The 27,912-nt window shown below is 39.5% G+C and overlaps 3 protein-coding genes across 8 annotated transcripts in view; 1 reads left to right on the top strand and 2 right to left on the bottom strand.

The window, feature by feature from the left end:
• arhgap35a (Rho GTPase activating protein 35a) overlaps window positions 1–3,408 on the bottom strand; it is a 58,786-nt gene extending 55,378 nt beyond the window's left edge. Inside the window, exon 1 of one of the 2 annotated variants that reach the window (XM_026192419.1) lies at window positions 3,350–3,408. The gene's annotated coding sequence lies outside the window, so the exon portion shown is untranslated. Of the gene's footprint in view, window positions 1–2,882; window positions 2,985–3,349 lie in introns of those variants that run through there. The other variant, XM_026192420.1, reaches the window with a different exon arrangement.
• A 276-nt stretch (window positions 3,409–3,684) lies between these two features.
• Window positions 3,685–16,647, top strand: ap2s1 (adaptor related protein complex 2 subunit sigma 1). 5 transcript variants are annotated; one of them, XM_026192424.1, is made up of 6 exons: window positions 3,685–3,741; window positions 3,994–4,044; window positions 8,882–9,031; window positions 9,432–9,545; window positions 14,457–14,516; window positions 15,107–16,647. In XM_026192424.1, exons 2-6 carry the CDS (start codon window positions 4,012–4,014, stop codon window positions 15,206–15,208), a joined length of 459 nt encoding a protein of 152 aa, XP_026048209.1. In that variant the 5' UTR covers window positions 3,685–3,741; window positions 3,994–4,011; the 3' UTR covers window positions 15,209–16,647. The 5 variants fall into 5 exon arrangements, with proteins under 5 accessions (XP_026048209.1, XP_026048208.1, XP_026048207.1 ...); XM_026192423.1 differs by lacking the exon at window positions 3,685–3,741 and adding an exon at window positions 3,847–3,905; XM_026192422.1 differs by lacking the exon at window positions 3,685–3,741 and adding an exon at window positions 3,850–3,909.
• A 747-nt stretch (window positions 16,648–17,394) lies between these two features.
• Window positions 17,395–27,581, bottom strand: rab4b (RAB4B, member RAS oncogene family). Its single transcript, XM_026192421.1, has 8 exons — window positions 27,385–27,581; window positions 23,825–23,905; window positions 22,958–23,072; window positions 22,726–22,788; window positions 21,884–22,038; window positions 21,710–21,805; window positions 21,348–21,523; window positions 17,395–20,148 (listed from the first exon to the last, which is right to left on the bottom strand). The coding sequence occupies exons 1-7, from the start codon at window positions 27,398–27,400 to the stop codon at window positions 21,408–21,410; spliced, it is 642 nt and encodes a 213-aa protein (XP_026048206.1). The 5' UTR covers window positions 27,401–27,581; the 3' UTR covers window positions 17,395–20,148; window positions 21,348–21,407.
• Window positions 27,582–27,912: the final 331 nt, after the last annotated feature.

The raw sequence follows: 27,912 nt of genomic DNA, 5'->3' as shown, positions 1-27,912 counted from the left end.
GTTGTTTAATCGCATTTGCAAAAGAGAAAACACGGCCGTTCGTGTCCAGAGGTCACCATTCCTCTGTGGTCCTTGATGGTCTCAGTAATTTCAAACATTGTCAGCACTGTATTAATATTTTTTAAATATTAAAGTACCTCAATAGAACCGTACAGCCACCATTCAAACCACTGTTCATAACCATAGCCCTTATTTTTATCTAGAAATGTCCAACAATGCTGGATTTAACCCTAACCCTCCCTGCAGCTGTCAGACTGTACAATCAGAACTGCTGCCAACAAACATAGATGTTTACATCTGCGCTGTAACTGCAATAAGTTAATCAACCGATTCGCACTACAACCTGGTTTGCCTCTTATCTGTAGTTATTTTTATTTAATTTAATAACTGTACAGTACTCTGTTTATAGTAACTATTGTCCTTAATGTAAATATGCAATAAAAATTGTGTACGTTTCTGTTCTGTGTCCTGTATACTGTTTGTTTGTGTCTTTCTGGCTGCTGTTGAACCAAATTTCCCCTTGTGGGACAATTAAAGGATTATTCTATTCTATTCTATTTGTGTTGAATTTAAAATTCTCAGATCACTAATTTGTTGAAAAGGGCCAGTGAATAGAAATATTAGTAATACTTTCTAATCTTTTTGTTCCCTCAAAACAGGGTCATTTCCCTCGTACATAAATTGGTCAATCAGGGTACAGAGCTAAACTGGCTCTGGAACAGAACAGGGTCACAGTACAGAGGCCTTTATATCAGCCTGTGCCCATCTGCAAATCTGTAATGAGCAAGAGAGCCGAAACAGAGGGGAGAGAAGAGAACCTCAGTTCAACTGAGGCAGGCACACTTTCTAATGGAAATTCAGATACAATCATCCCAGAATGCACTTCTCTCTGCCTAATAATCAGCCACTAGAACAAGGCAGTCATTGAGAGGAGAGTGACTGTAATCTGGTCTACCAAACTCCAAAGCTGCCCGCTATAATTAGCTCCTTTCTCCATCAAACACAGACTTACAGTGACTCGCAAGCAACCCTCTCTTGTAATACAAGAGGAAAGAGATTTAGCGAATGACGCGTTTTCTGATGAGTAGGAAAAATTTTTCCATGCTTGGCAGGTGGAGTAACTTCACTCTGACAGGTATGCAAGCAGTAAAACTGGAGCAGGTGCAAGTCCACCATTTAATTCAGCCAGCACAGTAGAAATCTAAGAGTCTGGGTCGACACTGCAAAGCGGCCCGTGCTGTGCTACAAGCCCGAGACACTTTCGCCCTATTGAAATAAACTAATCACTACTTAGCTTAGTGAATTAAGTAATGTTTCACACTACAGGGCTCAGGTAATTTCTAATTACCTTTCCTCGTTTTTTTCCCCCCCTGGTCCACTGTTGAGAAAACAAGTGAGCTGACATCTTAGATTTGCTGTAAGGAGTAAGTGTTCCTATGCTGCTTCTATTACAAAGCATGAAAAACCCTGGATTTATCTGTTCACATAATATGGGACAGAACAGTGTCCTCATCAAAGGATGCATTCTCATCTCTGGCCTACATGCTGACAAACAAAGCCTGTTCTCCTCTAATCTCGGGAACATGTTCAAGCCCAGGACTCACAACATGATCCCAGAGACAGACTGACAGGGGTGAGTGGGTATGCTGGTAGCTAGCCTGCTGCCTGGGCAAATGGCACAGCTATTAGGGGAAGAAGATGCTTCCTGGAGAGGTGTGACTGCACTGCAAAGGGCCCAATCAAGCACAGAACAGAAGTGCTGACAGCTGCTAATGCATTTACCTGAGCGCAAAGAGACCGTCTTACCAAGAAAACTTTGCATACGAGTCTGTGTGCATTTCCTCCTTAGTATGGTCTTCCTGACAAGGCTGATTAAGATCAAAGGGAGGAAAACTCATCAAAAAGCACATATTCAAGCACAGCCAGTAAATGTGTGCTTCAACCTACTTGCTTGAAAAGGATGCACGATACCAAAGGCACATACCCATTATCAAGGTTCCTGTTTTAAAATGTCTCCTTTAACTGGCAATGACACAGCAGCACAGACCAAACCAATGGATACTCTGTTTTAAGGCAACGTCATAAAGCTACACAGAGATCTCATGCTTTAAAATCAGCCATTGTCAGTCTTTAATATAGAAGGATCACTCTTTGAATTAAAAGCACTAAAGTCCAGTGGAAGGACTCCCCCCCCCCCCCCAAAAAAAAAAAAAAAAAAAAAACAGAAAGAAAGAAAGAAAGAAAGAAAGAAAGAAAGAAAGAAAGAAAGAAAAGGGGGTGGCTTCCAGGGCAGTGACCACTTTGCTGCAGGATTAGGCTGTGACACACTGGTGACTAGTCCTGGCATAAAAATAGATTAATAATGTTAACTGTCTCCATTAGGTCACCCTAACCAGCCTAGAACTTAAAGGACAAAGGAGTGGACATTCCACATTCAGTGAGCCAACATAAATATCCTCACCTGAGAAATAACTTGAAAGGTTTTAAATATTTTCTAGGAAGAACACAGCCTTTTGTGTTACAGGTTGGGTAAAGGAAATGAGGAAGTTAGTACAGGTACCCTCAGGCATTAGCCAGCTATATCAAGTAGCCAGCCCTGTGCAGCTTTGGCATTTACAAAGTTAATGATACATTCAATAAAGGTTAAAATATATTTTCATGAAGAAAACGTGGTATATTAAGACCTTAAACACGACTTAAATGTACGAAATTACAATAAACAAAGCTTTTTAAAACATTAAAAGTCTATTTTTTAAAGCAGAGCATAGTAAGAAATAAACTGAACATGCAAACATGCTGTGACACAACTGTTTAACAATCTTCAGCCTCTCCCAAACATCCTATCTGCTCTAACCCGATTTCAAGTCCTGTTTGCCCCTTACGTTCAGACATAGCCTGGAGTTTCTCCAGGTCTGACAGACCAATGCATTCCAGGTGTTGTTGTCCAAACAATTGTAAGGTTTGGACAGGATCCATTTTTAAGACCCCCACCCCCCTCAGTCCCTTTCTCCTATATAAACGTCCCATTTAAACAAGCACACGTTAACCCCTAACCTGCATAAGAACGCCTTTTATTTTAATACACACTCGTATCATCACGCAGTCATTATGATTACTATTAACGGGCTTCAAATCAAGCCAGCCCCCGTGGAGGGGAGGGGGACTGGGGTTAACTCCCAGTTTCTTGTTACTCGCAGCACTTCACTGCAACCCAAGCTGCAATGTTAGGAGAAGTAAAATCAGGTGAACGCCTTAAAATGCCTTTTGCCAATACTAGTTAGGTCTAAAAACTGCTTATTCACACTGACTCACACACACAATCGTGGCCGAAAAGCTACAGTCTACCTACCATATCATTCCCGTTTCTGTCCTGCTCTTGTCCGCTCCTTTCTTCCTCTCCGTGCTCCTCTGCGAGCCGCAGCCGGGGAAATACTTTAAAAACCAGACAAAAACACTCCCTACAAGCTCTCACATCGATTATTTTCCGCCTTTTCAGTAAACAGGCTGTCTGTCCATTGCTTCCCACATAGGGTGTTCACTTACATCAGTCTGAAGTTTTCAGACACGAGATACATAGATGGTTTGTCTTTTCTCCCAGTCTGGAAAAAAAATACAAGTAAATTCTAGTAAGGAAAAGGGCAGGGGAAAAAAATCCTGCTCAACTTCAGTTTTTTTCACCACGGCTGGAAACGTCTTGCGAGGAGGAGAAAAGGGGGGCCGGCGTTGGAAAGCGCTGTTTCGGTGTGTTTTCCACCACGTTGTTTTGACCAATTATTATTTCCTTTGTTGTGTCAAAAATTTATAAAAAAAAGAGTCCACAGGAAACGCGACCGCAAGGATCAGCCTTCATTTACAGAAAAAGCGCCGCTGTTGGAAGAGTACAACAGTTCGTACGAAAGCCTTGTGTGTGTGTGTGTTTTTTCCCTTTCTGATGTTAAGCCCCTTGCAGGATAAATGTGTGACGTTGTGTTTAAGTCTATTTTTTTTCCCCAGCTTCCCAGTAATGGCGGCATGCTCTTCACAGAGAGACACTCTCGCCCAGCGGTAAATATACACAATTACAACAAACGCAGACTGTTTATGATACGCTGCTCACCGCCACACTATTAAGGCGTAGCTAATGGTGACTAGTAAGCCGAGACCAACAGTGAATTTATTTGAAATGAACCATCATAATACTCTTCCATACGTGTGTATATTTAAACTAAAAAAAATAGTTGACGTATAACATACTGAATACATTAAAGACATATTCGAAACAACAAAAAACACACGCACACAAAGGGTGACTATGCTTTAGCTAGCAACCAGCTACTTCTAGTTACTTTAACCATTTCTGTTACTTTCTAGTTTCATTTCTTTATAGCCCTTTCTTTTATTTTAAATTGAAGAACAGCAAACTAGCTCCGTTGTCCAACATGGACTTATTTGTGAGTTGTATCAAAGTGGGGTTAATGTCTTTAATGTCTCATTTTGGATTACTGTTAAACATGAAACGGTTATTTGTTTTTTCTACGCATAAAAAGGAAATGTGTTTATATTATCATGACTGTGATTAATTTATTTTATTTTGGCCCATCTGCGTTCATGGCCCCACGGCTCCCATACCACTTCCTTGCAAAACTGACCACCATTTCCCTGGACAGATTCAAGCATTAGTTATACAACACTGTGCAAAGGTCTTGAATAACCCATTCGTTTCTTTATATTTTGCCAGGAAAATGGAAATAGGTTCAGCGATTTATTGAAACATCTGTAAGGATATGTGGAAATACAGTATATAAGTATATATAAGTACAGTATATAAGGCAAAAACAAAGTTTGTACTATTCTAATGAGTGACGTCAGTAGAGTTCCCATATGTGTTTTTTAAATTTAGGTATCCCTTGACTGCGCTGGAAGTGTGTTTGAGGTTTGACTCTATATTTTTGTATTCAGGATTTCATCAGTTCCCATCAGATCCCTCACACCACTGCTGCTGAACTGCAGACCCAAACCATGACAAACACTCTACCATGTTTTGCTGATACTCTAGACACTCCCTGTTTTACCCCTGCCCTGATCTCCTCTACACACACTGATGATGATGATTTCAACTGAGAAAAACTTCAAATGTGGATTCGTCACTCCTGTTGCCACTGATCTTTTCTTCTTGTTCCCTTTCCTTAGGAATGGCTTCTTGACAGCCACCTTAAGAAGAGAGGAACTAATTACAAAATGATTTGATTGTGACAGACTGCTAGTAACAAAAGTGTCTAAAGAAACAAATTTAATTAGTCTCTAATTTTTCTGATATCTGTTATGTGTAGAAAACCAGGTGTGGTTCATCTTTTGAGTTAGGTTCCTTTTTTATGGTTGAATCATTCATAGGTCAATACTAGGTGGTTCACTTAGCATTGATCATTGGCTGAGGGCTTTTGCACAGAACTGTTGCTTAATAGTTTTAAATAGTTAATGGCTGAATCATTTGTGAAAGATTTGTTGTGCATTCATCCAAGGACTCCCACCTAAACTGTTATTGAACAGCAGAGAGAGGAAATGTTTAATGCCTTTCCTGAGAAAAAATAATCATCTTAAAGGTTAGTCCTAATTATAAGTGTTGTTCGCTGAGTTATGTGCTTGTCAAGAGTTATTGTGAAGTGTTTTCTACTTTGATTAAAGCCATTTTAAAAATTAAGGCAGAGAGTTGAGATACATTGGAGAAATATCTGCAGTGTTGTACAAGACAACAGCCTGTACTAAGAGCTCAAACAGATGTTTAGTGTCTAGCAGTGAGACCCTCTCTTGAAATTCTTTCTCTCTCCCCCTGTTAGTCCTTCCTTGAACTCTCAAGAACATGCAATTCCGATCTGGTAATCTAAACTCTGTGTGATATGAAAACAAATAGTTTGTGTGGCCGTAGAACTCAATTTATTGTTTTGAACTGGAATTTGGCACTTTAGGGGATATTTAAGACTAAACCTTCGTAAACAATAGAGGCATCGTGTTTAAAGGTTATTACTGTATTCAACCTCCTGGAGTGTTGGATAGCAGAATCAAAACATAGCAGAAAATCATTTGTAAATAAAAATAAAATAGGAAAGAAATTATGTTGTTCTTACATAAGTTATTAAATTGAAGTACATAATGTGCACTATGTGTGTCCTGACAAGCTTGAATTGTGACCCATCATTAAATACACAGTCAAACAGGGTTCAAGGTGCACTGTCCTGTGTTTGAGTAAGTCCACACGCTTCTGTCCAATTGCATTACTCACTAGGTTCTCAGCAATATTTGCATGACCCCAATCACACGGACCAAGATTAGCTGGGGTCAAAGTGTGTGTTGAATAATGTGCCTCTGTTTTACATCCCTTTCGCCTACCTCCACTTGTTTTTAAAACAGGCCAAGGTCTTGCGACTATCACAAAACATTGCTATGCAGTGCTGCTTATGCGTATAATTCTTATATAACCACCATGGCAAATTTTATTTTTATTTTACTCTAAAATACGCGACAGAATCAAAACACAGCTGCAAGCATTATACAGAAGAAAAACACTGCACTTTTTGTTTAATCACTGGTTGGTTTCCTCTTTCATTTTATTATTATTTTTTCCATCCCACTTTCAGTCCTCGTTGTATCTGCAGCTAAAATATGTCTCAGTCCCAAGGGCAGCGCATTCCTCCACTCACAGTTGTGCAATCCCTGACAATCACAGTCCCCCATCCCCCCCACCTCTGACTCCCTAAACACCCAGAACAGAGGCAAGCTGTCCAAGCTGTCTGGGCAATGTTCTGCAGTGAATTGGCTGCCCAGGCAGACCAGTAAACAAACTCTGACTCTGCAGAAAACAACCTCCAAAAATAATGTAATCTCAAGAGGGTGCAAATAAGTTATATAGGCTATTGCTACTTTTCAGCCTGTAATGAGTTTGGGTATAAATCTTTTGTATTCTACAAATCTTCCTTTTTGTTCATATGTCTTTATGCTAATTATACGCAATAATCTAATATAATTAAGTGGATATAAATAAAACAGTTTGATTAACTGTGTATGTGACAAATACACTATCACGTTTGGGGACTTTTTTACATTTAGTAAGTCTGTATGTGAGCAATTTTCACCATGTGTATAAACAAATAGAGCAGACAAAAGTCTCTTTGGGCTATGATGATGTGATCTGTAGTGAGATCAGGCAGCACGTGGAAGAGAGCCTGGAGAAGTGGAGGTATCCTCGGTAGAGAAGAGGAATGAAAGTCAATAGAAGCCTGACAGAATAGACATGTGTGAATGAGACGGAGACCGATTTAACAGTGAAGGTGACAGACAGTGCACAATAGAGAAGAAGAATAGAGTGCAGGCAGGGTGGAGTGGGTGAAGACGAGTGTCAGGGGTGATTTGTCACAGATGGATAGCGGCAAGAGTGAAAGGGAAGATATAGATGTATGGTTTAGAGATGGTGGCCCTTACAAAAAGACAGGAGTCAGAGTTGAACATCCTCAGATTTTCATTGGGAGTGGGACCAGGAGGGATAGGATAGGAAATCAGTATATCAGAGGGACAGCTCGGGTGAAGTGCTTTTGAAATAAAGTTAGAGAGCCAAGGGTGTGATGTTTTGGACATGTGAGGCGGAGGGATAGGTGATATATTCGAGAAAGGATATTAAATATGAAGCTGCCAGGTAGGCAGACAACAGGAAGATCTTCGAGAAGGTTAATGGATGTAGTGATGGAGGACATACAGAGGACTGGTGTGACAGAGGAGTATGCTAGGCAAGGGGAGATAGGAGATGAAGGTAAACGATTCACTATGGCGACCCTTAAAGGGAGCAGCCAAAAGAAGAAGTGTTAACCAGTCTAAGAACTGACAGGAAATTGCCCAAGAGAACAGTGACATATTTTTAAAAATCAATTTTATAGTATTAGGATACTATAAAAAATAGATAACAAGTGAAATGCAATACTTGTGAAATTATTCGACAGGAAGTGCTTCCGGTAGTTCTTTCAGAAAAGAATAAAACCTGAAACAAACACGAAAAACTACAAAAATATTTAAAGAGATGGGCTCTTTGCTTCTCATGTGATCCACTGCACGACTCAATACGAGACGCCACACAGGGATGTTGGTTGTTGTAGTTCTATATTAAAATCCATTGCTTCTAAATGTGACAGGAAAAACTACAATCCCATCATGCAACGTGACGCAGCCATAGTTTTGCCACTTCCTATTAGCTTGGAGAAGATAGCGGACGAGCGGTCATAAAATATCGATGTATTAATGTGAAAATTATTGCACACTTACTTGGGAACCTGCTGCTTTGGAGTCTCTAAGGTCCATATTTGGGAGGCGAAAATGGTAAATATGTCTCAAACGAACTATGTTGTATTTTCTTCTCATGTCAGTAGCATTTGTCGTTTGGTTGCTAGCATCTTAGAGTTCGCCAGATCGGCTATTCCATTCAGTGAGTAGAAAACGATAAGCTAACTGGGACGCCAACAATTTTAAATCAAGATGTTTTACCAAACAACTATCAGTTTACTGAAATAGATCGATTTTATTTTGCCGAGTTCTCCGAAAACGATGCTGTCAAAATGAATGGGTGTGGTTTAGCTAACACTATGTTTAACTGTCGATAAGCTGTAGATAAGCTAAGGGTAGCTACAGTTACTTGTAATATATCTTACATATTAAAATAGTTGGATACCTAAATGGTAAGTATCTCCAAAGTTATATTATGTACGACAGCTACTAATAGGCAAAGTAAGATTATATTGTGTGTTGCTAATGAGTCATTTCTGGGAGTTTCATAATTCTGTCAGTGTCAAACTGCTTAATATTGGATGTTAGGGACAAGTAAAGAATGCCTCATTTATTTATTTTTTTGTCTTGTTTCTTACAGATCCGCTTTATCCTCATCCAGAACCGAGCGGGAAAGACACGACTGGCCAAATGGTACATGCAGTTTGATGATGATGAGAAACAGAAGTTGATTGAAGAAGTGCATGCTGTCGTTACTGTCAGAGATGCCAAGCACACCAACTTTGTGGAGGTATGGGATTAGGCAGTGCCGCATGTACCCACATTTTCTTTTTTCAAACAATTCTTTGACGTGCTAGAACAACAACCTCTTTTCTCTAATCCTGTATAATGACACAGCTGGCCCAGCTCCTTCACTACATAGATATTGCAGGCATTATCTCTTAACATGTTTTTTTTCTATGTTATATGATAACTGAATGAAATTCTAGTGGAATACAACATCACATGAAAAGAGAACCCCTTTAGTGGATCAGGTTTTTAATGCTGTTAAAAAAAAAAAATCAGCATGAATGTATGCATACTGGGTGTGTTTTACCGTACCGTGGGAGCTTCAGCCCTGGTAAATCTGCTGCTGTTGTCATAATATGCGAGATTAAGCTCTTAAGAGGATTTTTCTGTTGTTCTCACAGTTCAGGAACTTCAAGATCATTTACAGACGTTATGCTGGTCTGTACTTCTGTATTTGTGTGGACGTGACTGATAATAACTTGGCGTACCTCGAGGGAATCCACAACTTTGTAGAGGTAAATGAAACGCGCAATATATAGACCTAGTAAGTGAGCTATGATAATTTAGTTGTCATGGTCTGATGGTTTTCAAGAATGTCTCTCAATGATTTTGTTCAGAGGCTATCATCCTTCACTGGCTTGGAGCTCCTTTAGAACTTCTCTGGGTTGTAAGGATTGCAGTAAAATTACATGTAGTAAAGGTCTTTAGTAGTTAAAGTTGAAGTATATACAGTGGAAGTGAAAAAGTAAAAAAAAAAATAAACTGGATTACAAAGAAGCGGAGGAAAAGAATATAAATTAGTTAAGCATTATTATGTACAGCTAAACAGAATCCACGTATTATTTACCAGCCTATATACATTTATAGCTAAATGCACATATATTTCAATATTATTTTTTAATCTTTACATAACACAGAGAACAGGAAGAAAAACAAAATCCCCTCTTGCTTCTTTCATTAGTCTCCACTGGTATTCTCAGTTTTCACCCTGGCTCAAAGCATCCCATATTCAGCAATTAAATTCTGCCATTTATTTTCAAAAATATCTTTATTTTGATATATTTCCTCTGCCCACATAATGATGCTGTTATTCAAGTATTTACCTTCCACATAATAGAGGACAATTGTAAAAACTGAATTGGTAGCAGAGATCCACTATGCTGTGATCTGACTTCCTGCTGATAAAATCTGCATAAGACTATAGAACTACAACATTATACTATAGAATGCCCTATTTTTGAAGCATATTCCCAGTAAGCAAGTATCTATAAAATAATTCAACCTGTGAAATTCAAATTTAAATATCAAATGTAGTTATGCAGATATAAACCCTTTCTTCCATGGCATACATAAGTCCAATTTTAAAAGATGATATGTTTTCTTTTTTATCTGTTGCTTCTGAAGAGCACATCATTTAGTTTTTACATTATTATAATATTGTTTCCCAAATGTGAAAGCCATTCTGGATTTCAAATAACTCAGGTATAAAGGATGCTTTAAATTCAGAATAAAGTGCTACCTGAATTTCTGCATTTTTAAAAGTCTAACTTATTCATAGTTTTTAGTGAAGTCAGATTGTTTTCTATAAATCTGACTTAGCCGAAACTCATACCACAGCTTGTATCTATAGTTTAAACTTTTAGCATGACGCTGTATTTCAGTACAAATTCCAGAACCTATTAAAGCTATGTTTACGTCACATTCATTTTACAGTCTTGGGTGTATCATTTTTGACTAGTGTTAGTGTTATACCATGCTGGAAAAAAATGTTATCGTTAAAATATTGATAGATTTGATAACGCCTTGCCACATAGATACACTGCAGTGCCAAAAGGCAGTATTGCACTATTTTATGACCTGGCTCAAAAGTCACAGCATGAAGGCTGATCCCAGAGTTTCTAAAAACACCGATTTTATTTTAAAGTACTTAAAATTTCAGCAAAAAATGAAAGGCCAGAGAGCATAAACACAAGAAGTGCCATCCTCCTAAGCCAACCTCAGGCATGGCTTTATCCAATCTCTGTCACTGCAAGACAAGTAGAGGTTTCAGATGGGTGTACCACCTCCCCTACTCAAAAAGGTTCTTCCAAGATCCCCAAATAAAGAAAAGACCTCTCTGGAGTCTTCTGGTTCTTGATATCCTAGATCTGAAATACAAATAGGGAAAGCAGGACAATATGTGTGCCTTGCAACGGTGGCATACTTATTCCAATCAAGCTAAATCAACCCTGGAAAGAAGATTAAGCCAGCAAAAATCTCCCAGAACACTCAAAGCGCTGTATAGATGCCTCATTCACCCATTCACACAAGCACTTTCTTCTGTGCGTAAGTCCTTTCCATCTACCAATCACACACATTTATACTCCGGTTGGCTGCATGGGAGAGCAACTTGGGGTGGATTTGGCATGCATACTGGAGGAGCCAGGGATCAAACCAGTCACCAACCTTCCGATCAGTAGAGGACTTGCTCTACCTCCTGAGCTGCAGCCACTCCCATATTAAGAAAACTACTGTCTGACCACTACACAGAAAAACTTAGTCCTTTTAAAATAATTTAAATGGATTTAATCATTATGAAGATCACACAAATTGCTACACTGCATACACGATAGTAACATGCGATCAACCCAAATTGGAGTATAACACCCGCAAACCAAAATGATTACTCAGAAATGTTTGCAACTGAAACCAATAGTAGTAACTAATAATCTCAACTAGGGCTGCCACAAACGATTATTTGGATAGTCGACTAGTCACCGATTATTTTTGCGATTAGTCGACTAATCAGATCATCATCCATTGGACGTAAAACGTACAGCTTATTGCACCAGCAGCATCTGCTCTAATATAACTATCATTAGCTTACAGCTTTAAGTGTTTAAGGTCTGTGCTAACTAAAAATAAAGACAAGATGATAGTTTATTAAATTTTAATGAAATTTGCAGATTGTTTCGGTGAAGTTTAATAAACTCCTTGCTATCTAAAATATAACAGGACACCGGAGTATATTCTCGAGCATCTCACACTTCTGATAATCAGTTGTCTGCTTGACGTTTATTCAGCTGTGTAAAAACTATAACTTTAATCTCAGCCAAACCGATTTACTCAGGAACAAATAAAATACTAAAAAAAAGCCAAACAATAACATTTTTAAGTTATCTAAGTGACTTATATATCATGTTTAACCTGAGTAGCGAAAGACAGCGGTGGGTTTGAAAACAATTTGCCAGGAGTCCGGTGTTCTCACGGCTCTAGTGAGCCTAGCCCCCGGCTCGCTATCGAGCTAGTGGGTAACAGACGTCTCCGAAAACGTCGGAGAGCTTTTGAAAATATGTGGTGTCCTGATAAACTGAGCAGATATTTGAGGTTTACACAGCTACATTCTCGCCTGAAAATATGTTAAACGTTTATTTTGTGACCCAGAAAGAATAATAAGAGTAACATTAAAACTAACTAGCTGCCGCCATTGTTGGAAACTGAGCTGGGCTGCGCTATGAATTCTGGGACACAGCTTCTTCTTCTTCGGGGTTTAACGGCAGCTGGCATCCTTGTACATGCAGTGCTGCCATCTTCTGTTTCAGTCCGTTATTACACTCTTAAATCCTACTACTTATTCCTGCGTCTTTTGGGATCTTACAAAGCTTCAAACAACGCGTCGACTATTAAATTAGTCGTCGACGATTTTGATAGTCGACGTAATCGTGACTAGTCGACTAATCGTGGCAGCCCTAATCTCAACCAGAAGTGATCTGTTGTCCCCACAACATAAATAGTCACATACCAAGTGGTTCTATACCACAGAAGGTTACTATAGCCACAAAATTCAGTATCACTCCCCACGTTGATCACAGCAACAATTGTTGCTTAACACCACAGTTACCATTATTACCTGGCCAACAACAATTGCAAGTGATCCAAATGAAACTGACCAACTTCTCCAAAACACTAAAGGTCACAGCACAAAACATTCACCTTATCGTTAGGCTTAAAAAAGGCATGTTCACACAGAGACATAACTAAATACCACATGCCATCTCAAGAAAAGACCTACCTGCTATAAACACAAGGGCATAACTTTAGACTTTTCCTGCTCATAAATGCTTGGAACAATCTTGTCACTCCTCTGCTCCTCCACTTGGACCGCTAGCGCTGGCCATAACTACGGCTTGACAGACTGACCACGCGCACCACACACATACTTTTTTTTCTTCTTTTTCGAACCTTCGGATCATGTGCGTGCCGAACTGTGGAGTGGGGACCGGTTCGGATTACGGATCAATAGTGATCTGTTGCACCACTAGCCATAACTAATGAATGCCCTCAAACTGCTGTCAGAATTCCCTCCAAAATTCAATGTCGCTGGTTTCATTTTGAGCAACTCTGAACCTAAAACACCTAAACAGATACAGAACTAACTTTACCCATCTAGTCTTCAGTGGCGCATCAGGTTCGAGACAAGTTATGCTGCCTTCATGGACTTTAATCAACAGTTGATATGAGATAGTTATTTTTAAAATGGTTGAACTCCTTTGTTATCAAGCATTTAGTTTAATCAGTGATTTAGAGAGCATAGGTAGATCACGGTGATTGTCTGGACACATCAGTCAGCTTGAGTGTGCTTTCCTCTAAAGCTTAGTTTAACATCTCTTTATTTTTCTAATCATTTAGTCTTTAAATGATGTGGTAGCAATTGAAATTGTGAGCTTAAAGTACAATCTAGTGTTTGCCACTAGCTAAGACAAACAGTAGACCATTTTTTGTCCAGAGCACCCGGGAGTGAAGGTCATTTGATGTAATGTTTGACTGTGAAGGAATGCACATTACGGTATTCTCAAAATGAGCTGTCTTACTTTCTAGCTGGCAAGCTTGTTATTACATAAAGCCCCATCTAAACACCAATGAAGGGTTTTTAAAAAAATTATTATTATTTTAGTCAGTGAAAATATTCTCATAAAAGATACCATGCCACACTTTCTATTAGCTCACAGCAGGATTTGCTCACAGGCTGGTTTTAACATTCATTGTAGCAAATACAAGGGGTCAGTAATTCTGGCTTTGTAAATGAAACCGTATCACTGCTCGAAATGATCTCCTGTGGAAACGAGATGAGGCCAGACTCACATTAATTTTAAATGGCCACATTTTAGATGTAGTAGATATAAGTGTATTACATGGTTTTCAAGTGGATTCTGCTGCTGCTACAGCATCACATAATTTCCTGCACTAGTGCATCACATTAAGGTGTGTGTGTGTGTGTGTGCGTGCGTGCGTGCGTGCGTGTGTGTGTGTGTGTGTGTGTGTGTGTGTGTGTGTGTGTGCGTGCGTGCGTGCGTGCGTGTGTGTGTCTTACTAAAGTAGTCTGTTTGGATTCTTATCTGATTGAATTGAAAGTCTGTATTTTCAATTGCTCCTTTGCTTCTTGGAAGGTGCTGAATGAGTATTTCCACAATGTGTGTGAGCTGGACCTTGTGTTCAACTTCTACAAGGTAAGCATATTGAGAAGTGAATTCTTCCCCTTTGTTTTTAAGAGTCTTGATATCCAATTAAAAAGACCTTGAACAGAGGAGGACAAAAGAGAGCTCTGAAAGTGCTTTTTTTAGTATAGTGCCATGGTAACTGATATAATAATCACAGGTTTTTTTTTTCTTTTTGATCTTAAATACTTTAGTGGGGGTGGATTCTTTTTTCTTTTCATAAATGCTTAAACTCCCTTGACCCACCTGCCGCTAGTGTTAATTGCTAATTACCTAAAAAGCATGTGAACATCCGCCCACATGCTTTACTCTAACACCGCTCATGTATGACATGGCCAGAAACCAACAAATAAGGTAAATCAGCTGTTGACAACTACAACCTCTTTCACAAACTACAACACACCTGAGAAAAGCAGGTGATGGAAAGAAGAGTGACTCATCTTGTCAGGTTAATTTCTTTGTCACTCTGGTTATTTTTACACAATGATGACAAATAGCAGGCTGGATGACTACTTTGTGATATTTGTACTCTGTTTTGAATCATCTTAATATCCTCAGTTTCATCACAGTGTTGGGCTCTGTCCTCTGAATTGTGTTTTAAGGTGTACACGGTGGTGGATGAGATGTTCCTGGCGGGGGAGATCAGGGAGACCAGTCAGACAAAGGTCCTCAAGCAGCTCCTCATGCTCCAATCACTCGAGTAAAAAAGAAGAAGAAGAAGAAAAAAAGTCGATAACCATCTATCTTACCTGGATACTAATCTGCTGCCCTGGCACCCAAAACATCTTGCTCATTTTTTTTGTATCAGTCTGAAATGGACATTTGTCATGTTCCTGTCTCTGCACAGCCAACATTTACCGGGACTTCAAGGGAAAGGGGGGAGGGGGTGTTTAGTAAAGAAGATTAATATTGTTTACATATGGATATGAGTCCAATTAATCTTTTGTCACAAGTCTATATGTTGCAATATTCTGCACCCGTCTTACTGGTGAGGATGTTTTGAAGGCTATACAGCACATTTCAACAAGTTAAAATTACATATACTGCCTTAGTTACACTCAGCTGTATTCTGTTTTTCTTCTTCCACAAGCCAGTGGCCACAGAAATGAATTATTCCTGTAGTAACCACAAAGTAATTGCATCTATCTCTGTGCAGTGTGGAAACAAGTGTCACACTGCTCTCTTCTGCCCTCCTCTCATTAACCTAAACATGTATTTAATGGCACTACTGTGACTAACAAGCACCATAGAGACTGCCTATAATGACCCCTGTGCATTGAGAAGTTATAATAGCCTCGCAGCCTTTTCTATAAGTAATGTTAAGCAGGTCTTGGAAGTTTTAGGATATTCATCATGGCTGCTGCGCAATTTATATCTGGATTGGAGTATAGGCAAACTACGGAAACCTCTTCAGACCAGTTGACCCAGCACAGCTAGTTCAATTGAATGGAGTTTACTTAGAACGAGTGTCGTTCTGACAGTTTGTTATGGCAACCTGTGCTGTCCAGACGTCCTCATGGCTGATGGTGGTCAATAGTATAGGTCATGTTACATCCAATGGTTGCACAGTGGTATGTTGTGATGATTTCGGTTGCTTTTGAAATAATCTTTGTCATTTAATGCAGCTCGTTACATCAAATGGTGCTGGTTGGTTACTCTTAAGAACACTTAAAACTATCCCTAGATACAGAAGGTATATTTTACATAAATCAGTAATGTAAAAATTGCTTTGTATGGTGTGTACATACAGTGTAGCCTGTGTTGAATATTGTGAACACAAATAGTTCCTGCTCACAGTATTTCCATACATTCCTTTGGCATTGCATAAAATGAGTTGAATTTTAAATTCCTCTTAGAAAAAAAAAAAAAGCTTTTACTCACATCCTTTTGCTCAGCCTAAATCTTTGACATGGTCATACTAATTTTAACCATATCTATTCACAGGTCTCAAAGGTGGTTTCATATATTCAAGTTTTGTATTTTATTTTATTTTTTAAAATTACGGTAGTGAAATATGTACTGCTTCCCTTCTTGTCCACCTGTGAGTTTGTTGATGAAAGTGATGCGTGTAGTACTGTCTCCTGTTCACTTATGCCAGTATCTCCCTCTTTGTGTAAATAATAAACAGATGAAGTAATGCAAAGGTTTCAGTATCTGACCTAATATTCTGGGAAGAGGGGATTTTATTAGGTGTATCTTGACTTTTTTCTGATGTCTTAAAACATGTAGTCATGCTACACTGCTAAAACTGTTGGGCTGATTTCGTATAAAACAACACTCAAAGCTACTGACAAAACATGTAAATACAAGTCTTTAAAATTCAGATTTAAACCTGTCTAGTGCATCAGCGCCATCTAGCGGTAAGCCAATCCTTTCCCTCGGTGAATTTGCAATGTGGTTATGAAGTCATCTTGATAGCCTGTCTAAAAATCAATAAATCATTCAATATATCCACTTGAGCTACATTAAACCGCTCTGGCCATTACTCCATCGACCCAAGAGCATAAATCCAGACAATTGTGACAGAGGGCATTTACTCTTCATCATATGAGTCCTCTGATATCCTAACCTCAGCCTGACTGCCTTTGAGAGAAATGACTTGACAGAAGAAAGGCAGGCAGAGGTAAATGAATCATGTACCTAGTAGGACCCATTGTTAAATTTCAAGGTCTGTTAAGTCAGCTGGCTATAAATCTGATTTGTAAATGCTGCTTGCGTTGCTGTGCACGAGGGCTGGGGGTCACCAACATTCAGGATCCGATGCACTTCAACGCCCTTGAGCAATAACCGAGTGAATACAGTGGCTTAATGCCAAAGTTAAAAAAAAAAAAAAAATTTAAAAAAAAAAAATCCCTGATAGCATTAACATTCAGGAAACCAGTGAAAAGAGTTACATGAAAAACAAGCAGTTTACTGGGAATTGCATAATCATTACAATCAATGAGCAACACTCACCCTTAATAGACAAATCTTATTTACAGGATAGGTTACTTGAGATGTACAGTAGTATTTAGGTTAGATTATATAACATTACTAAGCAACAACTGAGTTGGATTGCGTTCATCACATTATTAAGTCTATACTGGAACAAATGAGAAAATGTTCATATAGCTACTCTGATTAACTTTATGAACTGTACAGCGAATACAGATGAATGCAGGCTAACAATTCAACAGTTGACTCAATAACTGCGCATAGATGACAGCCTGTGAACGAGTGATCAGAATTGCTGCTGATGGCCACCTACAGCTCACAAAGTCAACACCCTTCCATCATTACCTCCACGTCAGCAGGGAGCAATAAACCAATCAAATCTCACACAGCATGAGATCACACTATTACACCATTTTTTGTTGCTGCCTGACAGCATCAGAAAAAATGAAACCATATGAAGAATCTCAGTTGTCATTTAGTAAAAAGATAACATCTAAAATTAATATATTTATTACATTATACAGTTCAAGTAAAATAAAATGTACAATTCTATAGTTACAGCATATAAACAAAACAAACACAGATTCAAAAGTAAAAGTGCACTTGCAGAAGGAGACAAACTATCATGCTATGCAAATATTTTATGAAAGCAATGTGTTTTGACCATCTGTCTCTTGATGTCCTATATGATCTCATGTTTGCCCTTTCAGTGTGCTGGCTCAGTTGAGCTTAAACACATATGGTTTGTCTGGGAGAACGTATGCCAACACAGAGGCTTGAGAAATACGTTTGCGCACACTTTGTTTTTGAGCTCCTCTTGGCTTGGTTTGTATGACCTGCTCTCAGACAGTGATTCAGACAGAAGCGGTGCCTTTGATTAAACAGCAGAGCGGGGGCTTTGGATTTTCTAAGCCATTAACTTGCAACCTCATTTTCCTCCAGCAGCACCACAAACCATGTTGTCAGTGTTACAAGCAGAGAGGAAACTGTGTTTCTGTGGAAATTCCCCTGTTTCTCTCTAGAGTAATACAAGGTCTGTTCTCAAGAGAAAACATCTGGGTCAGTTCAGTGGTGCAACAAAACTGACATTTTGCAGCAGAGCTGCAGAGGGAGATATTAAAGGGAAAAACTTGGAATTTGACCCATACACTGAGGAGATGTGGTGTCTCAGTTATACTGAGAGGGCCACTTTGCTGGCATGGATCGGTTCTACTTTTCCGTTTAGAGGGTCAGGGTCACCGATAGTCACAAAAACAAACAAACAAAAAAACAAAACCCAACTTCATCTGATGGAGGTGGTGTCTTCTAGGGTGAGAATGGCCCTATCAATAGAGCATGAGGGATTATTGTTCCGACTATAAAAAATAAAATATTACAAATCATATACTACAGCTCAAACGAGCACATATGGAGGATCTTGATTAGCATTTTAAGATGTCAAATGAGGAAATATTTATCCCTCCAGTATAGCTCCACTTGTACAATCAATGTCAATGAACAAAGAAGATGATTAGAGAGTACATTGTCTAATAATAATTTTGTGTTGTCTTTTATCCCCCCCCCTCTGATATCCAGAGCTTAAAGAGAAGTGATTACTTGGAAGTTTAAAAACAGAATCCTGTCAAATTGAACGTACAATGTGGCATGATTTTAAAAAACAACAAACAAACAAACAAAACAAAGGTCAAACCTTTGGCTGGTTGGGCGGCACAAAAGTTTCCCAAACAAACCAAACAAAAGCCAACTGTGGTTTCCTGTGACGTCTTATACAGTACGTGCATGTATGAATCTACGAGATGTCATGGAGAAAAGCCCAGCAGGAGTCAAAAACATTATAATGCCAATTTATCACTATAACTGGACATGTGAATTTAAACATGGTGTGAATCTGATAGAGCTCAATTTACAGACTTGTGGACTTTTGGTTTAAATAAAGAGCAAAAGTTCTCTTTTTTGTGCTTTCAACCTGACCCACGGCCTTGCCTGTTTGGGTGTAGAATGGAGTGATGGGATCATCCCCCCATGAGAGTTTATACATATCAGTGTTGGGATTTATATGCTATGAATCCATCTGGTCTACTACGAAAAAATTAAAATGACAGGACAAAGTAGAAAGGATTTGCATCACACCTGGTGTAAATCGTACCCAAAAAATGTGATGTTTATCATTTATTTTCCATTAAAAAAAATAAAATTCTCATAAATGATGGAAAATATTATTTTCCATCATTTATGAGAAATATAGTTAATGATGCATGATTTAAAAAAAAGAAAAAAAGTAAGGGATGTCTTTATGAATGCTAAAACTAGGAAGAAAAAACCCCCCAATGACCCACACTAGGACAGGTTGAATGCACAAAAGAGTTTAACAATAATAATTTACAAGCAATGATATGTAAATGCTCAAAGTATTTTGGGGATTGCTAAAACCAGAATGAAAAAGCGGAGAGCAAGAGAGAAAAAAAGAATAACACACAACAGTAGGTCAGCCCAAACACACAACCCTTGACTTTGTCCTTGTCTGATAAGTAACAGAGACCATGGTGGAGGATGTCTCTTTACATTTCCACTTTGCTCACACTGAGGGGTTATGCTGTCCAAACGCAAGAGCAAACCGACCCCCTCAGGTAAGCCGTAGACTCTTACCAGAGGTCAAGGGTCATAGGTTGCAGTGATCTCCACGACCCAAGGTGATCCAAGGTGTGTAGAACTGAAGGAGAGGGGGAAGGACGATCACACACCAAAAAAAAAAAAAAAACCTGGAGCCGAGATGTTTAAGAACAGGAAACAAAGTGAGCACCGACACGCCCTCATCAACGCTAACACAGATAAAACCTGTTAGTTTACAAGTCCCACTGGTCACATGAGTTAACAATAGGGATGGGTATCGAAAACCGGTTCTTGTTGAGTTTCCCATTTTTGCAATCGATTCCCTTATCGATTCCAGTCGCCCCGAATGACGTCACCACGTTGCAGAGCGTCATTTACCTGGCAGGAAACATGGCGGCTCAAATGCTAAAAAGTTTGGTCATACTTTACGAGAACGGATGACAACAGGGCAACTTGCAAAGTAGAGATTTCATTTAAGGGAGGAAACACTACGAATATGCAAAAGCATTTGCTCACAAAACACGCGATGACCTTAAATGTATGTCGTGATTTTATTTCTGCTCCAGACTCGTGAATCTCAACCCAGCAGCCGCGGTAACGTTTGCACGTCCTCTCCCGTTAATACCGCAGGTAAATAATCAACTAACAGTGCATATTATGTTAGCGCGATCTGCCTTATTACAAAACCTGCCATTACTGTGCATTTAGGTGACCATGATGAGAGACAGACAGAGTCTGGTTGGCTCAGATGCTGGCAGTTCTTGCTGCAGTCTACCGGTAGCGTCTCCTTTCAGGCCAGGATAGACGAATGTCACAGAGCAGTGATTAAGTTTGTGGTAAAAGGCTTGCACCCATTTGCCACAGCAGATGCCCTCAAATTTTCGGTAAGTGAATGTGTTTAATTGTAGGCAGGGACATTACTGAATATTCTTGTGTAATTGCTACAGAATGATTTATGTTATACTTTGTTATTGCTACAGAAGAATATTTATTTTACATTTACAATTTTTTCCCCCGGGGACCCTGTGACACCCCATTGAAGAGCCATAGGCTGAATCTCTTAAGGATCTCTTAAGATCTCACTGTTGGGTTTGTAAGGCCATGCTACTCCTAAATTTCTATCTTGTTCAAAGAGAAGATATAAAACAAAGTTCTAAGCTAATCGACCTTAGTGTTCTCCTTTTTAAAAAGAATCGATAAGAGAATCGATAAAGAATCGAATCGTTAAACAGAATCAAAAATGGAATTGGAATCGTGAAAATCTTATCAATACCCATCCCTAGTTAACAAGTTACTGACCTGTAGGGGGAGTTCTGTCTGTGTGGACCTGTGGGCTGGGGTGAGGGTGGGTCCCGACCCCTAGCAATTACACTGCTGCTTATTCTGTGTTGTGGTGCCTCTGGGCTGTCGCAGCTGCCTCAACGAAGCATCTCCATACTGAATACCTGAACCCATCCTCTCTGGGTCCAACTCGCCTTTGAGAGAAGCACAATGAGAAACATCAGTGACACAGACATGTATGCTCTAAAAATGTCAGATCCACATCACTTCATGTGCTCAAGCTCTGAAAGCATTAAAAACAAAACATGGAAATGTCACTAAATTCTAACAAAAAACATCCACCTCAGATACACTTCTATAAAAAAGAAAACAATGTGTACCTGAATCTATCTTGTTGAGAATGGTGCGAGCACACTTCAAGAAACCCTCCTCGACATTTTCACCTGTTAGCGCGCTAGTCTCTAGAAACATCAGCTCTGTGTGTGGGAGAACAAAAATACTTCTAAGAGTGGGGAAAAAAGCATTTGAAATGCATCAATGTACAGATAAGTTACCATTCTCCTGAGCGAAGCGTGAAGCTTCAAGGAAGGTCACCTCTCTGTCTGCATCCAAGTCTTTCTTGTTGCCACACAGGATAATAACAATGTTGGGACTCGCCAGTGTCCGTGCATCTGTCAGCCAGTTAGTCAGGGCATTGTATGTCTCTCGACTGTAAGACATTTTATTCATGTTATTTACCCAATTTTCTGTTTCAGTTTGTTTTCAGCATGAGGCTGTAGCTCTAGTTTCATTGTATACACTTGTCTGTTTCCCTGTGCGAGAGTGTGTCAGGTGACACCATCTGTGATGGACTTCTGCTTTCCTCTACAGACGCTACCTGACAGAGGATGCCTCTATATTACAGCTCTTGACAGTCCGCACTCCACCTCACCTCAACAAAAGCCCATAGTTTGTTAAAAGCAAACTACTGCATTCAATCCATCTTGAGTTTACGACCCAGAGTTTATGAAATACAGTAATGTGAGTGGTCTGTCATTAAACAGCACGATTTCTGGAGGCTGTACAGGCACAATGTGACTCCTTTTGTTAGTTGATATATGAAACTGTATGAACACTCAAAAATAAACTAAGCTTCAAAGTTAAGTCTGTAAAATTTCATTTTAATTGTAGTCACATTTAAAATTTTCAATTAATCACAGATGCCAATGCCCACACCAAATACAACCTTACATTTTGTTGCTTCTGGGAGTCTTAGTAAACATGTAGTTTTTATTCTGGGAAAATTAAGGTACAACTGTAGTATCTACATCCCATTATCACAGCAAACAAAAAAGCTCACTTTGTTAGAGAAACTTATGAAAAGGAAGTGGGAGCACGAGGGCAGTGGCTGTTTTACCTGGTAATATCGTAAACAAGAAGTGCTCCAGCTGCTCCTCTGTAGTAGCTGCGTGTAACAGATCTGCGGAGAAAATGGAGGAGAGAAAAAAAAAGGCTCCTTTAAAAGATCAGATGGTGAGATTTGACAGGAGAAACTGTCCAATCATTTTAACAGTTATCATCAGTCAGACACTTCATTATCCCAGTGGAGCTGGGACTTGTGACTTTAGGTAAATTTTGAAGGTAGATACCGAAATCGCTCCTGGCCAGCAGTATCCCAGATCTGCAGTTTGACTGTCTTTCCTCCAACGTTGACCACTCTAGACCCAAACTCCACACCGATGGTGTGGTTGGAGTCCTGTTTAACTGCAGTAGGAACAAACAGAAGACAGTGTAAAAAGGCACAACGTGAAATATACATAAAGGAGCAGGAAAACAAACGAAAAAACTACATGTGTAATATTTGGTGTTTGGCTTGTTTAAAAGACCTCTGCTGCTGTTTTCAAATACCTCATATCCACATTATAAGCTACAGGGAGTTGCAAATTAGATTAACAGTGCCAAGTTGCCCAGCCTCTCTTTCTCTATCCACAGGGACCCCTGAGATATCTTAATCAAATTAAATGTAATCATGAGCACGACTCTGTACATGAAGGAGTGTTGACATGGTTTGTTTTTTTTTAAACCACCCCTCTGAAACTGAATTGACGTTTCAATTTGTATTTTAAACAAATTAATGTTTCATATGGAGAATTTTAACAATATAATGAGAGCATCGAGCTCGGTGTAAACTCGGCCATTGTTAGCTAGAGAAAGTCTACAGGAAGTATAATGTTTTCCCTCCATTTAACCACACAGAAAATTGTCTCTTTCTGAAGGACAGTGTGAGGCAAAGAACTGTGGTGATTGGTTTTATTCTGGGTCGACAAATGCCCACATCATCCTGTCATTGTACTCTGACTCATACCAGTCAATGAAGAATTTTCTCCAGATCATCCGCAGACTAATGGTTTAGTCAATATGCAACTCGTGAAACTGACTACAATAATTTCTTGAACGTGTCCATTTATGTGTTTGCACAGTATTAAACTTTAGAAATGCAGCGTTTTAGAACTTACACTTGTTCTCAATGAACTGGTGGAGGAGACAGGATTTCCCCGTCCCAGCACTGCCAATCACCAGGAACTTAAACAGGAAGTCTGCAAGCACAAAAAAGGAGGTAGAGATCAATGCAATGCCAACATCAATGGAGAACCTGCTGCTCTTTGCACTTCCATCCTCAGGGACAATCCTTCCTCTTAATCCCATTGAGCTACTACTTTCATAGTATCCTGCCAAACCCAAATTAGCCTACTAATCACAAAGCGCCTAGCATGTAATCAGTTTAACTTGCCACTTACGATTCTAATTTAATACACTTGTTTGTCTGAGGTTGAAAATGAGTGTGTCTGAAGCCTTAGAAAAGCACCAACACTTAATAACACATGTCATTAGAGCAAGGTTTGAGCTTTAGCATTATTAACCACAGCTTAGGGCAACAGACTTGCACACAGGTTGAATAATAACCAAAGGCAGGCTTTTGCACAGATGTTGTGGAAAGTGGGTCTTTTCTTTGAAGGGCTCAATCCAGCCAACACAAATGATCCATAATTACTTGATCCCTTGACATGCAAACCCATTTAGAGTACAGATAGCCATTGTGTGCTGTGGCCAAAGATAACACAAGGGGGTATTTGCATACTGGATGTATGCTGAACGGCAGTTCTGACCAGTATACTGGGAGATCTGATAAGGAGAGTTAGGCATGAAAAGTGGCTGCATGTGTGTGAATTTACGCTGATCAGTTATGAAAACCAAGTTGCAAAAAAAAAAAAAAAAAAAAAAAAAAAAAAGGGCTTTGGAACCAGGATTTCAGAATTTCTTAACCACCCAAGCAGTAGCAGTAAAGACCTGACCATGTGTTTCATGTACAGCTTGTGGGGCTAACACAACACAATAATTGGGAGGAATTCTGCATCATTCCTTCCAAGAGAGCAGTTTCAGTTCATATATATTTGTTTGCTCCCTTTCTAGGTCATGCTACATAATTTCAACTAGGTCAGGATTGCGGTTTGTTCATCACTCCCCAAAAATTCTTCTTTTTGAACCACTCTGTTGTTTTACTTGAGTCACTGTCTGGCTGCGTTACCCAACTTCTTGAAGCTCCGGGTCATGAACTGCTCCTCTGTTCTTACACTGAGAACATTTTTTGATATAAATTTTAAATGAAATGTTCTGTTAATGGCTACAGGCCATCCAGATCCCAAGGACAGCCCAAAACCATGATGCTACCTCTACCATGCTTATCATTTTTAAAGGCATGATACAGCACGCTCTGAGACAAACTGCTAACAGAAAAGTTCTCTTCCTCAGGGGGAGGAAACAAGACATGAAAGGTTAGTGCTTAAGTGAATCATAGTCTTTGTATGTTAGATTAGTCAAGTCTCATCTGGCTATACTTGTGATTTACATAAAGACCAGCCTGTATGAGAAATCAGTCAGTAATCCAGGTAATTCCTAAGGCTTCACAAGCTTTATCTTGCAACTTTCAATCTCTCTTAGCTCTGGTTAAGTAAGACATAATAAATAATTAGAGAGGTAGTAAATGAAATGCAAGACATGCAGAAGTGATAGTGTTCTCCTAAATATGTGAAAGCATGATGGCAAACTACAGCTTCCCTACTGAGAACTTGTTCAGGTTGAATTTTAAGTAAATTTTCAATTTCATTTTGAGCTCAAACAAAGGTTCTGAAAGCACAAAGCCTGGCAAGTGATTACTGGCTGCTGTTGATATCACCAGCTTCACACAAAGTCAACAGAAACAGTAAATCAAAGTATGAGATTAATCTTTACTTTCTGGGTGACATTTAAACCAATTATGTCATTGCTCCATGAGCCACCTTCATTTGCTGACACACACCTCCGCCAGCTCAGGTCATGGTGCACCTTTGTTGAAGCGGGTGTTTTCTTAAGCAACACAAGCCAGAGGTCAAAGTCTCGGTAACAGAGTAACTGCAACAAAGCGAAGGCGTCGAAACCCACTTATTTTTCTGTGTAACAGCAGTCAGCGTAACATCTCAACCACACTTCAGTGGCTGTGACAGTGCTGACAAAAATCAGAGACAGACCGCTCAGTTTTAAAAGTTAGCCCAAGCCTTTCTGCATTTTCTCAGACATCGTATACTTCTGTGTGAGATCTGGACACAACAATCAAACCATCAATAATGTCAAAAGCAGGGAGAATGGACTGCAGCAACTACCCTCTCAGGCTACTTTATTCCTCACTCATCAATATTAAGTACCCCCCCCACCAGGGAGGATGGGTGCAATGGGTGAGCCCTCCCATCTCTCTCTCTCTTTTTTTTTTTTTTTGGGGGGGGGGGGGGGGGGGGGGAGAGATCCGACAATATAAAAAGTAATGATGAATAAAAACTAACAGCAACAAAAACTTCAATAAAAGGAGTACTACTACAATATTTCCTTCTCCCCCTGCTACATGTGCCAAATTCTGTAACATCAACATAAACTCATGATTCTCATGTTGATAGACATTACTGAAATTAACAAGTGAAAACTATGCATTTTAAAGCACTTAACAGGCCCTTATTGGATTCATAATGCCTTTTTGTCGACTTTTGATCGTCCAGATGAGACAGTTGAGGAGACAGAGAGAGAGAAGGAAAAAAAAAATCAATAAAAGTCTTTTACAGGTCCCATTAGTGCTGGCACTCTCCCATAAATGTTGCCCACTTGGATAAAGTTTCATACGAGGAAAGAGAGAGACAGGGTACAAGTATAAACAGAAGGAGAGAGTGTATCTGGGAGTGCAACAGGAGAGGATGATGGTGTGCCATTTCATAACAAATGGCTCTGCAGTGTCAGGCTTACTGACTATCAGACAGAGTACTGTTTAATGAATTTATGAGACCACGAATACATCTCTGTATCTGCTCATTATGTGAATGATCTGAGATAAGTGCAGGCAGCATTCATTCTGTCAGGATTCATTTATAACGTATCTGTGTCAAGTGCAAGAGCGGAGTTACTTTAAATAAGCATGGAAGCAGATGCATTACACCAGTGAGACACCAAGCAACGTCTGCCCTGCAGGTAACCGATGCATGATCAACCATCGCTTTCAAACTTCCTCTTACAGGCCTTGTTGCTAGCAGTTAAAAGTAAAAATATACATCAAATCGCAGCAGCCTTTCCTGTCGCAAGGTCACAGAACTTGCCTGAATCTCCCCAAGTTCACGTTAACTCAACGTCTCTACACATGCTATTAATGGCTTTTGCTTAAAGTTTGGCCAACTTTTACCCGTTGATGTCTCACCATCTTCTGCTCTCCTTGTTGCCCGTGAAGCACTACACGCTACCATCAAACGACAGAGGTGTCAGTTAATACACACGAAGAAATCCAACCAGAGCACTTTAACTGACCTACGTGTCAGCACTGAATGTTAATTATTACTGTTAAAATCCACAGACACGGTGAGGTGGCAAGTTAGCCTGTGGCTAAGCTAAGCTAATCTTACAGTTTGCTGATAGCAACGCTGCCAGTCTGTCACATTAGACCACGAAGCAGTCATACATAACAGCTAGCAAGCATTAAATGACCGCCTACTCCACACAAACATACCGTATGTCTCAGACATGTTGACCCTCGCTGTATGGAGAACTCAGTCGGACTCTTTTACTGTTCTTTTAGTACTGTGACAGCCGTGTGCCCGCTGGCTTCACACCTCTTTACGGTGTTTATCTACGATGCTAGAGGTTTCCTTTATCCTTTCCCAGCTTCCTCTGCTCCGACCACAACCAGTACAGCTACGCGCTACGTCATTAGTTATCTAGTGGTGTTGCGTTCATGTGTTATTGGCTACGTTGGAATTTTAAGAGAAGAGACGAACACGCTGAAAGGACACTGGCATCGCACAGAAACTGAGTGAATTTTACGAATAGACAGTTCTCATTAAACTAATGAACGAACGACTAGTACAGAAAATGATGCTCAGTTAGAGAAGCGTGAAGTCTAGCCAACTTTAACTAAGCTAAAAAGTAAAGCGCGTTGTATTAAGACAGATCAAGACACCAGATTTTCCCTGTATAGTTTTTACAGATAGTTTATTTATGAATCGCAGTGTTCCAGCAACACATTGTCATCGATTAC

This window comes from Astatotilapia calliptera, chromosome 14, assembly GCF_900246225.1.
Source record: "Astatotilapia calliptera chromosome 14, fAstCal1.2, whole genome shotgun sequence".
In the NCBI taxonomy this organism is placed as follows: Eukaryota; Metazoa; Chordata; class Actinopteri; order Cichliformes; family Cichlidae; genus Astatotilapia; species Astatotilapia calliptera.
The sequence above is the reverse complement of the archived record's forward strand: the minus strand, read 5'-3'. Positions and strand labels throughout refer to the sequence as shown.